Source organism: Prionailurus viverrinus, chromosome F1, assembly GCF_022837055.1.
Source record: "Prionailurus viverrinus isolate Anna chromosome F1, UM_Priviv_1.0, whole genome shotgun sequence".
Classification (NCBI taxonomy): Eukaryota; Metazoa; Chordata; class Mammalia; order Carnivora; family Felidae; genus Prionailurus; species Prionailurus viverrinus.
The window spans coordinates 51,050,001-51,063,466 of NC_062577.1; the positions used below are offsets into that span (position 1 = coordinate 51,050,001).

The 13,466-nt window shown below is 40.0% G+C and overlaps 1 protein-coding gene across 1 annotated transcript in view; it reads right to left on the bottom strand.

The window, feature by feature from the left end:
- The window catches only part of USH2A (usherin), a 735,906-nt gene that overhangs the window by 87,644 nt on the left and 634,796 nt on the right, over positions 1-13,466 (bottom strand). Inside the window, exon 60 of the mRNA XM_047839579.1 lies at positions 9,604-9,958. Coding sequence (XP_047695535.1) covers positions 9,604-9,958 — 355 coding nt within the window. The remainder of the gene's footprint in view (positions 1-9,603; positions 9,959-13,466) is intronic.

Consider the following 13,466-nt stretch of genomic DNA (forward strand, 5'->3'; position numbering starts at 1 on the left):
AAACTCTGTATCATAATCACCCAATAGGAACTTATACGATAAAATTCATTACTTGTGCCTTGTCAAAAAGTAACATTTACATCCGTTAAAAATATACTGTAATTTTACTATCTAGACATGGCCATTATCTCTCAGAGGTAGACAACGCACCTTTTGGAATGGATTAAAACTCCCTGATTTTGTAATGTGAATATTTAATAATCCAAGTATCACATAAAATGTTTAAAAATGAGTTATTACACTTATTTTAAATTCAGAGTACCTGAGGGGCTCCTTAATACAATCTTTAGCCCAACCGCATATGACACACGTTGAGCCCGCTGTGCTAAGAACTCTGATGTGATGTCAGCTTGGTCAGATTTCTCCACTCTTTGGTTGGCTTAATGGCAAGATTTACAATTCAAATCATAAATTCTTATCACTTTCCCAGTGGCTTTGTCTCAGTCCCTTACTGTTTTACCAAATTCAAACCAGTCATTTTACTTCTCAGTCTGCAAATCTCTTTTGGCTTGGCAGGGGTTTCTGCACTCTGATTTTTTTCTGAAATAGAGACCCAATGACTTTGTCAATGGAGAGGAATTCAGGGCAGATATGGAGGAAGGAGATCCATGGCTTCTATTCTGAAACTATGGTCTGCTTGGTAAAACATTCCTTAGAGGCTCTTGGACAACAGGTGGAAACCTGTTTTGCCCGTATGAGAGTCAGATTTTGAGTAGAAAAAAAGTCCTGGGAAGTGCTGCCATTAAGATAGTCCTTCACTGGCTGATCATCTGATCAAACCCTGCCAAGATGATAGAAAGGTCTAAGGAATCATCCAGGAACTTGGAAGTGATGTCACATTCATCTCTTCTGACAGCATGACTAAGAATCATGATGCTGTGTTTGTGCAGCCAGTGGTTTGTGGTTCTGCAGGATGAGTGCTGGGTTTAGAACCAGGGGTATGAGCGGGGGTCCTCCTGGGTTCTTTTCAGTATTTATAAGTATAATCAATGCCCATGCATGACCAAATAACTGCTTATTATATTGTAATTTGTCTCTTTCCTCATTTGCTTCAAGAACACCATGAGTCGCAGAGAGAAAAGAGTATTTTTTCTTTCTTTGTATCTGTTGTAGCTTCTGGGCACAAGAGATTCTCAAAAGAGAATAACCGGGGCGCCTGGGTGGCGCAGTCGGTTAAGCGTCCGACTTCAGCCAGGTCACGATCTCGCGGTCTGCGAGTTTGAGCCCCGCGTCGGGCTCTGGGCTGATGGCTCGGAGCCTGGAGCCTGTTTCTGATTCTGTGTCTCCCTCTCTCTCTGCCCCTCCCCCATTCATGCTCTGTCTCTCTCTGTCCCAAAAATAAATAAACGTTGAAAAAAAAAAATTAAAAAAAAAAAAGAGAACAACCGATTAATGGAAGACTCCCACGGTATTTCTTTGTCTTGATCGTCATATTAGATTTTACATGTCTTCGTCCTCAATTGCAAATAACTCACAATGGTCATACCTGCATGAGATTTCAGAGAAGCAAGTAGCACAGATTTTCAAGTTTGATTTTGTTTGCTGATGTCCAGTGTGGATAAACAGAAACTACCCTGACAATGGTGCGTTTGTAGTGGAGTTGCATAACATCAAGCAAGAAAACTATCCAAACAAATGAATTTCATGACTAAATAAAATCTCAGATTTGGGATTCACAATACATGGCATCCAAAATTTTCGACTTTTGTGATGCTGCTATCAAAATACTTAATTTATACAAACGTAAGCCCTCTGTGACAAAGACAAAAAATAGTTGCTATTCTGGGGCCTCCCAGGTCATAGACATGGTCAACAATGCCAGCAGTTTCAGCTTAGTTAACACCTAGCTACAGCACTAACAAGATGTTTCACCTTAAAAATTATATCGAGATAAAAAGATTCATTTGCAAACCCATCACATATGTATTCACAGGTGGTGGGTGTGGGTCATTGCATTTGGATTAAAAAGCAAATGTCTCTCTCTACATGAGAGGTCAGTAGCTGGTATAAGGCAAAATCTTTTCACTGTTCGGCATAATTAAAATATTCCAACAGTGGTTTCGGTAATTTAAAAATCACAGTATTGTTGTAATATTTTTCTAGGCTTCAGGAGCTCACAATTGTTTGGCCCAATCAAATCTGGGAACACTAGAGAAGTTATCACCCATCAAGGTAATTACTTTCAAGTTGAAATAATTACTCTATCAATGTTAATGGTCTTTCAACTTCAATAAAGCACTCACCTGCCGATAATCACGGCTAACCTCTTGCTCTAATGCAATTCCCTCTCTATTTAGTAGGTTATATTACAGCCGTTACAGTGGTCACTTGTCCTGAACAGCTGCTGAATTTCACTTTGATCGGCTGTGAACCATAAAAAAATTGGTCATCTGTGTATGATTTCCCCCTCACCCATAAGCCCTTGCAGAGCTAAGGATATGATCTCTTGGCTGTAATAGGGTACTTTAGGGGCAGCCATCTTGTCCCGGGTAGTGGCTACTTTCCACTTGTGACAAGAGCACGGTAGTTCAATTAACTTCTGCCCTTCACTGCCATTTACAGCTTGCTGTCTCTGCTAAGTGGCATATATTCTGAATTTATGGCCTGGGCCTGTTACTGTGTGGACAAGTTCGTTTTACTTTCATATATGTTTTTTACCAAGGTTCTGTGGAATTCTTGGGTGTCTTTACAATTCATTTAAAGACCAAAAAATAACAACACACTGGAGTGAAAGGGCAAATAGCCTCCTCACCAACTGCCCCTTATATACCGATAGTCTGCTCTTTGGCCCAGGTAAACTAGGACGATGCCAGTTTGGCAGGGTCTGTGTAACCTGGGAAGTGTGTGCATGTGTGCATGTGTGCATGTGTGTATGTGTGTGTGTGTGTGTGTGTGTGTGTGTGTAAGAGAGAGAGCTATCAAAAGACTTCATGTTTTGCTCATGTGATCCCAGATGGGGGATGGGCAGGGTCCACTGAGCATCATGGTAGGTAAACAGAACTGCATCTAGAGAGGAAATCACCTGAGGAGGGCTCTTTGAGGGGCAAGGCTGAGATGTTACGGTAGAAGGGACATGAGTCAGTGCTACACCTTAGGGACACAAAAAAGCATGTTCTTGTTCCAGATGACTTAGAAAGGAAATAGCCCAATCCAATACTTGAGACATTACCTGGAAATTAACACTGTGCTATCAAGAAACACTTAAATTTGCATGGCCTGAATTTTGTTGCAAGGTAAAGAATGCTTAAAGTATATAAAATGTAAGGTTTTTCATTCATGACTAAAGTAAAACAGTTGCTCTATACAAACCAAAACTTTTCCTACTTTTGTCCATTTTTTCTGGCTTCTGTAGTCCAAATAGCAGGACTTCTAAAGTTTTACATCCTGTTTACATTGCCATTTACAGTTTCTAAAGTACTTTGCACAGGAATTAGTTTAGTTAGCCCTTGAAAAAGCCTTGTGAGATAAGTAACATTTTAGTTCAGACTTGACAAGCAGGAGGAGGATGGATCCATTTGAAGTATAAGAACATGATCATTTGAGGAAGAACAACATGTGAGAAGAACCTGCAAGCAGGACTCAAGATATACTTTAGAAGTAGGACCAGGAGGATTTAGTGAAGATCGGTTGTGGAAGGAAGGAAGGAGAAGGACTCAGTTTATCTGGGTTGAATGATAAGAAAGATACGGATCAATTTAGTTTGTAACAGGATGTATTAGGAAATAGTAAGTACAACTTAGAAAAGAAAAAAAAAACCGGTGATAAGTAACTTTACTGGAACAGCTAGATATACCTCTGCAGGACTTCTAGAAACAAAGAATCAGCCTTACACCTTCAAGCCCACCTTCCTCTGAAGATCTGTATAAGACAACTTTTAAGAGGGGAGATCCAGTTCATGACAAGCAGGTTACAGAAGGGAATTTAGTAGACAAGCTTCCCCAAATTATTTCCTTACTACTTGGGAAGAAGGAATGTGGAGACGCCATACTCCCCCCTCAAGGCATATGAGGGACATCCAAGAGAACAACTTGAAGGAACGGAGGGTGTCTGCAAGAAAGGTGAGACGGACAATTTACTCTTTTCATGAGCCCTGCTCCAGAGCTGAAGAGACTCAGGGTATTTTAATGTAGCCACTAGTGTGGAGAAGCATCTTCTGAGATTCTTACGTGATTCCAGGATTTGGGGAACATGGAGCTGTTTCCTGATTCTTATTCAAAGAATTTTGAAGTTGTGAGGCTGGCTGGGTCTCACTCAGCATGCTAGGGTGAGTAGAGAAGATAGGGCTGGACAAGCTGTACTTTCCTTATTTGGTAGAATGAGTTTTCCCCAGGCCTGGAGGATGCCAGGAAAGGAATGAGTTTTTTCAATGTGAAAGGACCTAATATTAGCTAACTGCTCAGGAGAGGGGGACCCAGAAGGAAAAGAGGCTGTGGGGCTGGATCTCTGAGGCAGGAAGGGATAGGAATATAGAAACTAGCCAGATGTTGCCTGCATCGGGGAACACGGAGCATGTAACTTCCCACGCAGGACCTCTGCATGACCCCACAGGAAGCAATGTAGATGGATAGAAACAAGATTCATGATTAATGCTTTTTTTTTGGTCTAATTCTTTCTTTTCTCCCACAGTCCTGGGGACTTCGACAAGAGAAGAGGGAACTGAAGAAGGAAGAACATAAACAAAATAAACATGCCCTTTCTTTTCTACTGTGGATCTCTGAAGTCAGGCTTTAGACTAGATTTTTTTTTTTAAACACCTGAAATGAATCCTGATTACCAGAACTGGGCTGGTCCTTGTCACTGAATGTGACTAGAAAACCATAGCACGTGCCTTAGAAATTAGAGATGACTGAGCAAGAGGGTCCCGGATGAAGCTTGTTGGAATAAAGTGGTTACAGAAAAATAAAGCTCTCTCTAAGAAGTAGTTGTACAAATTTCAAGAAGACTTATATGGGTTGCATCTCCAATAATATTGAGTAAAAAGCAGATATCCAAGATGTATCTGTGATTAGTATCATATTATTAGAAAAAAGGGATAAAGATAATGCAAGGCTAGTGAATAAAAAGTTAATGTCAAACTAAATACATCATATGGGTTGCACAAATAAGTGTCCATGTTTTGTGTGACATTTACACAATTGCATTCTGTAATTTTATATAAAGAATGAGTAACACAGTTACCTTATAAGATGTGAAAAGCTCAGCGTATAGAACTGGTATAAAAAGTGTAGTAATTGTTTTTGTTACCAAATTTTTCTTCAGTTTGGAAATATAATCACTAGAGAAATCCTTCTAGATACCTAGATCTCCTAGAGCATTTCTATTGTGTTATAAACGGATGGGGAGAAAAGAACCATCACATTGTAAGAGCTACAATTAATTAAGATCATATGTAAAGAGCAACAATATTTTACATTATACGAAGCCAAATTAAAAATGGGATTAAAAGCAAACTAACCAACTTACAAACTCCACATAATATGGCAATTATGAAGAATTCTGCCCCCCGCCCCCCCCCCCCCCCCCCGCAACCCTGCCACATATCTACTTAATGGTAAGGAGATTTGAGACAACCACATGAGAAAATTTTGAATACCTCCTCCTTGACATTGGGCAAGTGAGTTTGGCAACTAAAATCTAGAAAGTAGAGTTTGTAATTCTGGATTTTATTTCCAGATTGGAAGCCAACTTTTAGTGACCCATATAATTTGCTTACCCCTCAGCACCGTATGCTTGATTCTACACACAGTGCAGAGTACCATCTATCTTTCAGGGTACTGGGCAAATGTACGATCTGGGCTTGATGTTTCATAACCCTGTGGGGTAAGCAGGGATATACTGAGAGCACAGACTAACAGGTAAACCACCTTTGCCTTTGAATCCCAAGTTATTTCTGCCAGTGCGATGGCAGGTGCCAGTGAGAAAAAGCAAACAAATCCGAATGGTGGCAGCAGTATCGCCAACCTCGCCAGGAGTGTTCCCTGTAAATACCACCATGGAACTCTTGCATGCCAAGTGAGGCTAAATACAGTTTCTCTCCTGACACTGCACAATTCATCACAGAGCTAATTGGGAACGGAGCTTAAGGACTTCTACTTAAAGCTAGCTTGCTGTCACTAGTGGAGAGTATTGGTCTGAAGAGACCCTAGGAAGCTAGCTATCTCTCTTCCCCTTAGAAGAACCTACTTGGGCCCAAAGGGAGATGAAACTTTTCATGAGGTTGGGAGAGAAGCTGGTGATACATTAAAACCCACGCTCTTTCCATTTCTCCTCTCCTGCTGCCTCTGCTGCTGCTGCTGCTGCCGCTGCCCCTGCCAGCACATATGCTCTCCACCCCCACGGAGGGCTCCCATTGCCATTTCTCCATCCATTGCCACCATCAAGAGGACTCATGCATCCATTGCACCTGTTTTATGTGGCTCTCCCAGCAACGTCCACCTGTCTATAAACAACTCTGGGGGGACCTCGGGACAAGCCATAATGGCGCTACACTCTGGGCAATTTATTGGTGGCCCCTCATGCAGAGATAGGATCTCAGTAAACAAGAGACTAAATGAGACTATTTAGTGATACCTCTTGCAAGTCTGTGGATTCAATTGTAATCCTTCAATTGTGGAAATGGATTCTGTGCCTCACCAACTGAAAATGCAGTTCATTTGCTCTGGAGAATTTTAGCCGAAGTCGTCAATGAAACAAAAACTTGAAAAATTTCCAAAGTGGGCACAGACATGAAAGAAGGCAGTAAAGATGTTTAGCTAGTATAGGAATTAGAGAAATAGTAACTAGAGGCAGGAAGACACTCAGAGAGATTTAAAGGGGAATCATTAAAACATGAGCAGCAGAAACCTGAAAGCAAAGAAACTTAGAAATCCGAAACGCCCAGCGGTAATCATCTGTGCCTCAGTCTTGATTACTCATCTTCCCTTTCAGTCTCTGCTCTGCCCAAGGGCCTAGTCTCATGGTAGCTTTCAACAATGCAATTGACCGCAGTATTGAGTATTGGCATACCGAATATAGTGCTCAATGACTATTTGCCAAATTGGATTGAATCATCAATAATCTGTTCTTGACCCTGAAGGTTCATTGAACTGGTATAGAGAAGTCATGCTCTTCTGAACTGGAAAGGGAGGACTTCAGTGACAGGAGGAGGGATTTGGGCAGGATAAAAGGAACATTCTCTGGCGGTGAGGAGTTAGAATTAATTCAAACAAACAAACAAACAAACAAACCTCAAGTGTTTCAAGTGTATGAAACTCAAAGACAATAGTTTATTTTTCTGATGATTTCTTTCAAAGATGTCAGCCCCAAAACAGTCATAGTGGCCTCCTGCCCTGAAAATTTGGCCGACTGACCAGAATGTCTGAACACTGGCCCGATTGCTCTATGGAAGATGTCTTGGATTGCTTAACAAGCTCAAATGGAGCCTTTCCTAATGACCCTAATGAAATCTTTTCTTGGGATTCTCAGGGCCAGATACCCAGATTCGGGTGTGTGTGTGGGGGGGGGGTACTTTCGAACATGCACACAGACACATACACTAGAAAATAGGGTGCAGAAACATTCCTGTTTCCAGATTATTCTGGCTGCTCTCTTAGCCCTGTGCGAGGATTGCTTTCTGGAAAATGGCAGGGTGCAGCAGTCCTCGGCTGCCAGGCAGAAGCTGTGTTTCTGGGCCCCAGGAACAAAGGGCCGTGTGATGCTTAAAGCTTGGGTCATAGGCCTTCCTCTTTTTCAGGAACTTTTTGGTGTGATAAAGACAGAACCTGACAGATTAAATACAAGACAGAGTTCATTGTATACTTTAAATCTGGTGTTGTGAAATGAAATTGGCTATGAAGGAATGATGTAGAGGGTACTCCATAAGAGAATTCCAATAGAGTTGTTTGGGGACATTAAATGTTTAGGCTCAGGCCTCTGAAAGCCATGCTTCAAAATCAGAGGTTTAATTATTGCAATATTGGTACTTACAATAAAAACACATTTAAATTAAGGTGCCTCATTCAGAAAGCTCCTGTCAAGAGTTTTTCAGTATTTTTACTTTATTTTTCAGTAGTTAACTTTCAGGGTGGAAGTTCAGGACACTAATTCCAATGATATGGTGAGAAGGAAGAGATTTCTCCATAGATCAAATATCAAGTAAAAAAGGTCTTCTGCCCTTAAGAACACTGCTTTTAATGCTTATAAGGAAGACTGTAGAAAGATGTCATATGAAAGACCCTTATCTACAAAGAAAATTAAATGTCACATAAAAAATAAAGTACCAATTCTGAATTCTAAATAAAATAAGGATTTCTTTAATATTGTCTCTTTAATTCGCAGACTGCTTATTTTTTGGTCAAGTGAGAAAAGTGAACATAAGGACAGAGAGAAAATACTGTACTATAAACTATTCATTTACAACTATTCTTCTGGAGTTTCATTAAAATATGTTTGCTCATTATTATGTAGACATTTTGATGGATGTTATACTTCTATAAGATAATCTTCATGTATATTGGGCCGCCTCAATTAGCGGTATAGAAACATGGTCTGCTCTTTGAAAATAATACTTTAGGCTGTCTCTTCACTTTTTAAGAGAGGTTTTCATATTTACCAAGGTCTTGGCACATTTTGAAAACTGTATGTATTTAACTACTAAGACCACAAGTTTCATCTTCTCCATGAAGCCTCTTCAGTATGAGGGTTTCCTGCTGGCCTTTCGGAGCATTTCTTGACTAACACTTTTGTATATAATATTCTCCCTTATATTGTGGTTTATGGCTAGGAGATGGTGGAGTTTGGGATCTGAATCCCGGTGTCGTGGATATTACAGGCTATAATCCACTACTTCTCTCAGATTTTTCTTATGTTCAATTCTCATCTCTGCAGTAATTATAAACGAGAATGCTCCCTGATAAAAGAACCATCCTGTTTCCATTTCTTTCTCCCATAGAACATTAAGCTATGTCAGATTTAAAGAAAGATCTCAGAAGATACTGGGTGAACTCAATTAAACTGTGCTATGGGCCAGAGGTGATCAACCCAGAAAAATCACCACTGAGTTATAGTGCATGTGATATCTATAGCTATATTATCCAGATAGATAGATCTAGAAATTTAACTTTCTTTTTTCTCAAGGAGACAGTAATACCACATGTATCTATATCTGTATCTGAATCTGTATCCGTATCTTTTTCTATCTGTATCTGTATATATATCCATATTTTTCTATATCTGTATCTATGTCTGTATTTATATCTGTATCCTTTATCTGTATCTATCCTATATCTGTCTAATTTCATCGGTGCCTCATCCCCATGAGCTATACAGAGACACATTTAGTATCCCCATTTCATGGATTTGGAAATCACACAGAGAAAGATTCATTTACTTGCTTGAGGTAATAACAAATTAACTGTGGCCTTCAAACTGGTCTCCAATATCCCTTAGACTCAGTTCAGTATCTTATCCCTCCTTATGACTACATCGCTCTTTTTCACATGTGAAAGATTTTAATGTATTTAAGCTCTAACTGAAGAAAAACAATAAGCTGGATAAAAAAAATAAATTTCAACATATTAATCAGATAATCTAAGTATCTGTTATTCTTTTTTTCTAAGTTCTTACCATCACGGTGAAAGCATGCACAGTAGAGATGTTAAATGTAGAATCATCTGGTCTCTCTTGGTAGATCACATGGTACTGGGAGATAATGCCATTGGGGGATTGTGGCTCTGTCCAGTTCAGCAGAACTGAATGAGCACTGGTGGCTTGTGCCCAAGGTGCTGGCAGATCTTGAGGTGGGGCTTCCAGAGTCTGTGCCGATGACCACAGACTCTCCACTGAGCCCTTGGAGTTGTGGGCTCTGACCCGATATTCATAGAATGTGAAAGGCATCAGAGTATCTGAAGCATCGGTGAATTCAAGGGCTCCTTCTGACCAGACAAACAAAAGGGACTCTGCTTCGATGCCGGCAAGACGTCTGAAAGGAAGCCAGAAGGGCAATCAGGAACAGCTGCACATTTCAAAAGACGTTTGCACATAGACTAAGAAACTGCATTTCAGGGGCGCCCAGATGGCCCAGTCGGTTAAGCATCAGACTTCAGCTCAGGTCATGATCTCACAGCTCGTGAGTTCGGGCCCCACATCAGGCTTTGCACTGACAGCTCAGAGCCTGGAGCCTGCTTCAGATTCTGTGTCTCCCTCTCTCTCTGTGCCTCCCCCGTTCATGCTCTCTCTCTGTCTCAAAAATAAATAAACATTAAAAAAATTTAAAAAATTAAAGAAATTGCATTTCAGAAAAAATTATCAGCTCAACTGTCCCTTTCTGGTGTCCTAATGAAGACCAGATGAAAGAATATGCAAGAGGACTGGCTCGATATCATTTTTTAAATGTAGGTTTTATATATATTTGGCTAATCATAAAGAATGCATATATTTCATAGAAAACATGTAAAATACAGAAGAAATAAAAACATTTAAACAGTGTAACACCGCCCATAATTATGTCTTGTCATATTACATTAGAAATGCTTCCTTAAAAAAATTGCACATGGAATACGCAGAAACACATACATTATTTAAAAACTTTAAAAAATCAGAAGCGTACATGTAAGCACTATTAACACATGTAAAAATTCTTTTTGGATCTCTGTCTATATGTTTATGTACATGTGTGCAAGTGTATGCATGTGTACATGCAGGTACATGGCCCAATTTAATTTTTTGCTCAACTGGAAATTACACCATATACAATTATTAAAAGTTGATATTATTGGGAATTCTGACCCTTCTGTGGTAGACGGATTGCACTAAGTATCCTGATTTGTCTCCCTGTATCCCCATGTCTATTGCTAATGTGCTCTCAAGCTCACTCTAAACATGGCCATGGGACTCTCGTTGGTCAATAGGACAGCAGCAAATATGATGCATGCGGAGACCTGGAAAGTGTTTGCACGCTGAGGTTGACCCCCTTGCCGCTCGTGGAACCGCAAGATCTTCATGCAAAAAAGCCCAGGCTAGCACACTGAAGGATGAGACTGATGAGGCGAAGCCATGGTTCTTATTCTCTTCCACCTGGTACAATGTGATTTTGCACCTGCTTCCAGGATATTTAACACACATATATTTTTTTAAAATTTTAATTAACTAATTTATTTATTTAGGAAGAGAGAGAGAGAGCACACCCAAGCAATCAGGGGAAAGGCAGAGAGAGAGGGAGAGACACAATCTCAGCCAGGTCCTGCACTGTCAGCACAGAGCCTGACACGGGGCTCGAACCCATCAACCGTGAGAACATGACCCGAGCTGAAATCAACAGTCAGATGCTCAACTGACTAAGCCACCCAGGTGCTCCTAAAACATATTTAAAATTCATTTCCTACATCTCATGTATTTTATCTTCATTTGAATTTTCTCTTCTTTAATTAAGCCATAACCCTTCGAAGTAAGGACCAATCTTTCTTGTAGCGATCAACAAACCTTTACTGAGCACTTAATATACACCATGCCTTGTACCAGGGGCAAAGGTACAAAAATTGTACACATTCCTTTCCTGAAGGAACTTAGGGCCCTAGAGGAACTCATAGCTGAGTGGAGAAGATTGAGCTAAATGCAAATTAATGAAAATAACATGATAAATTATGTAATATCAATTTGCTCTAGAGATCTTTAAAGGGCAAAAGTCTAATTCCTATTAGATGTCTTCTCCAAGACCTAGTAAAATGCAGAGTATGCTCAAAAAGTTCTTTCAACTGCCTGAGAAAGGGATTGTTTAGTCCCATCAGTAGATATTACTGCTGTGAAAACGAAGGCAAACTATTTCGGTACTCAATATATAGAGCATTAAACATCTGAATAGGAGAAATGGAATTGTCAGTTAGTATGGACCCAAATATCTGATATTTCATTTGGAACAGTTATTTGCTCATCTGAATGTAAAACCATGATGCAAAAATAAATAAATAAATAAATAAATAAATAAATAAATAAATAAAAAATAAGTAAAATCATGACTCAGACCTAATCGGAAGGGGAAGTTCCTGAGGAATCATGGACCACTTGGTCTATTTCTGTGTGCCCAGCATCTAGCTCAGTAAGTTCAATACTTTTTTTTGAATGAATGGCCACAACACACGTAATTCCATGGTTGTCTGCATTTTCGCCTCATCTCTATTAACTCTTTTACTTACTAGGTTGGGGAAGAATGTACCAAAGAGATGAACCTCTCCTACTTAGCTTCTACTGTGTAGTAGAGAGAGACTGATGGATAGAGCAGTATTTTCCAGGCCGTTAGGAGTATTTAATGAACATCCTCTTCAGATGCCAGGATACTCACATGCTGCCATATCAGATTAGCCATCAACACGGAAAGGGTTATTAAGACAAAGTAAATGACAGTACCTCTCACAAAAAGGCAGGGTATTTAAAATACTCGGCTTTGGGAATTTGAGGATCCTCAAGTGGATCAATCACAATGACCTAAGCACGAGCAATGACAAGCCTCCCGCTGGAGGCTACAGAGGCTTCCGAGATGCCACTCAGTGACCTGCAATTATGGTCGGCAACCCACCTCATTATTCCTTGCCACCATGCGTGGGCCAGATTCTGCACTCAGTGTAGGTTTGCAGGGTTTGGCCTTTGTACTTGCTGCAGATACTAGGCACCAGGTGTGTCACTGGGAGGGATCCATTCTAATGAGGACCACAGGGCTCACAGCCAAGGACTCCCCTCAGTGAGTTTTTAAAAGGTGTTTGCAAGGAACATAATACAGCAAACAAACATAAACTTCTACCGGGAAGTAAGATTTTCTGTTTTGTCTGGCTTCATCCTTTCTATGACGATTCAGTTAATTTTTATTAAATTCTCATGAATCCCTGCATTGAGGTGTAGCCATGGCTGTGACATTCTTTTAAAACATTGCCTGAAAGCGTGACTTTTAAACATCTCTAAGAGGTTAAAAATTATGTTAACTTCAAGTTTATCCACCAAAGCAGTTACAGGGTGCAGCCTGATGAAGTATTTCTTGCCACTATTGAATACTCAATCAATTAATACTGTGTTGGGGTAAATGCTCCATCTGTGGTGGTAAAAAATAGAATATCTTTATGTCTGAATACACTTGGAACAGAAGAGGTTACGTAGATCACAATTATTCCTAATTCATGTAGGATTTAGGCTTCAACTAACTGGAAGTGTTTCCTCCTGAACAGTCTGTGTTTAGGGAAATCACATTTTCAGTCTTCCCAAATAGCCAAACGGTTATTCTATGCTTAAATTCATTTGGGAGATACTTCAATTATGCTCTTTTCCAACTACAGTTAATTTAATGTTGTTTAACACTAAGAAGAAAACCAAAATAACTATTAAAACTAGGAACTACATATTTTATTTTAAAGAATATATTTATTTTGAGAGACAGAGACAGAGAAAGAGCATGCATGCGAGCAGGGGAGGGGTAGGGGGAGAGAGAGAGAGAGAGAGAGAGAGAG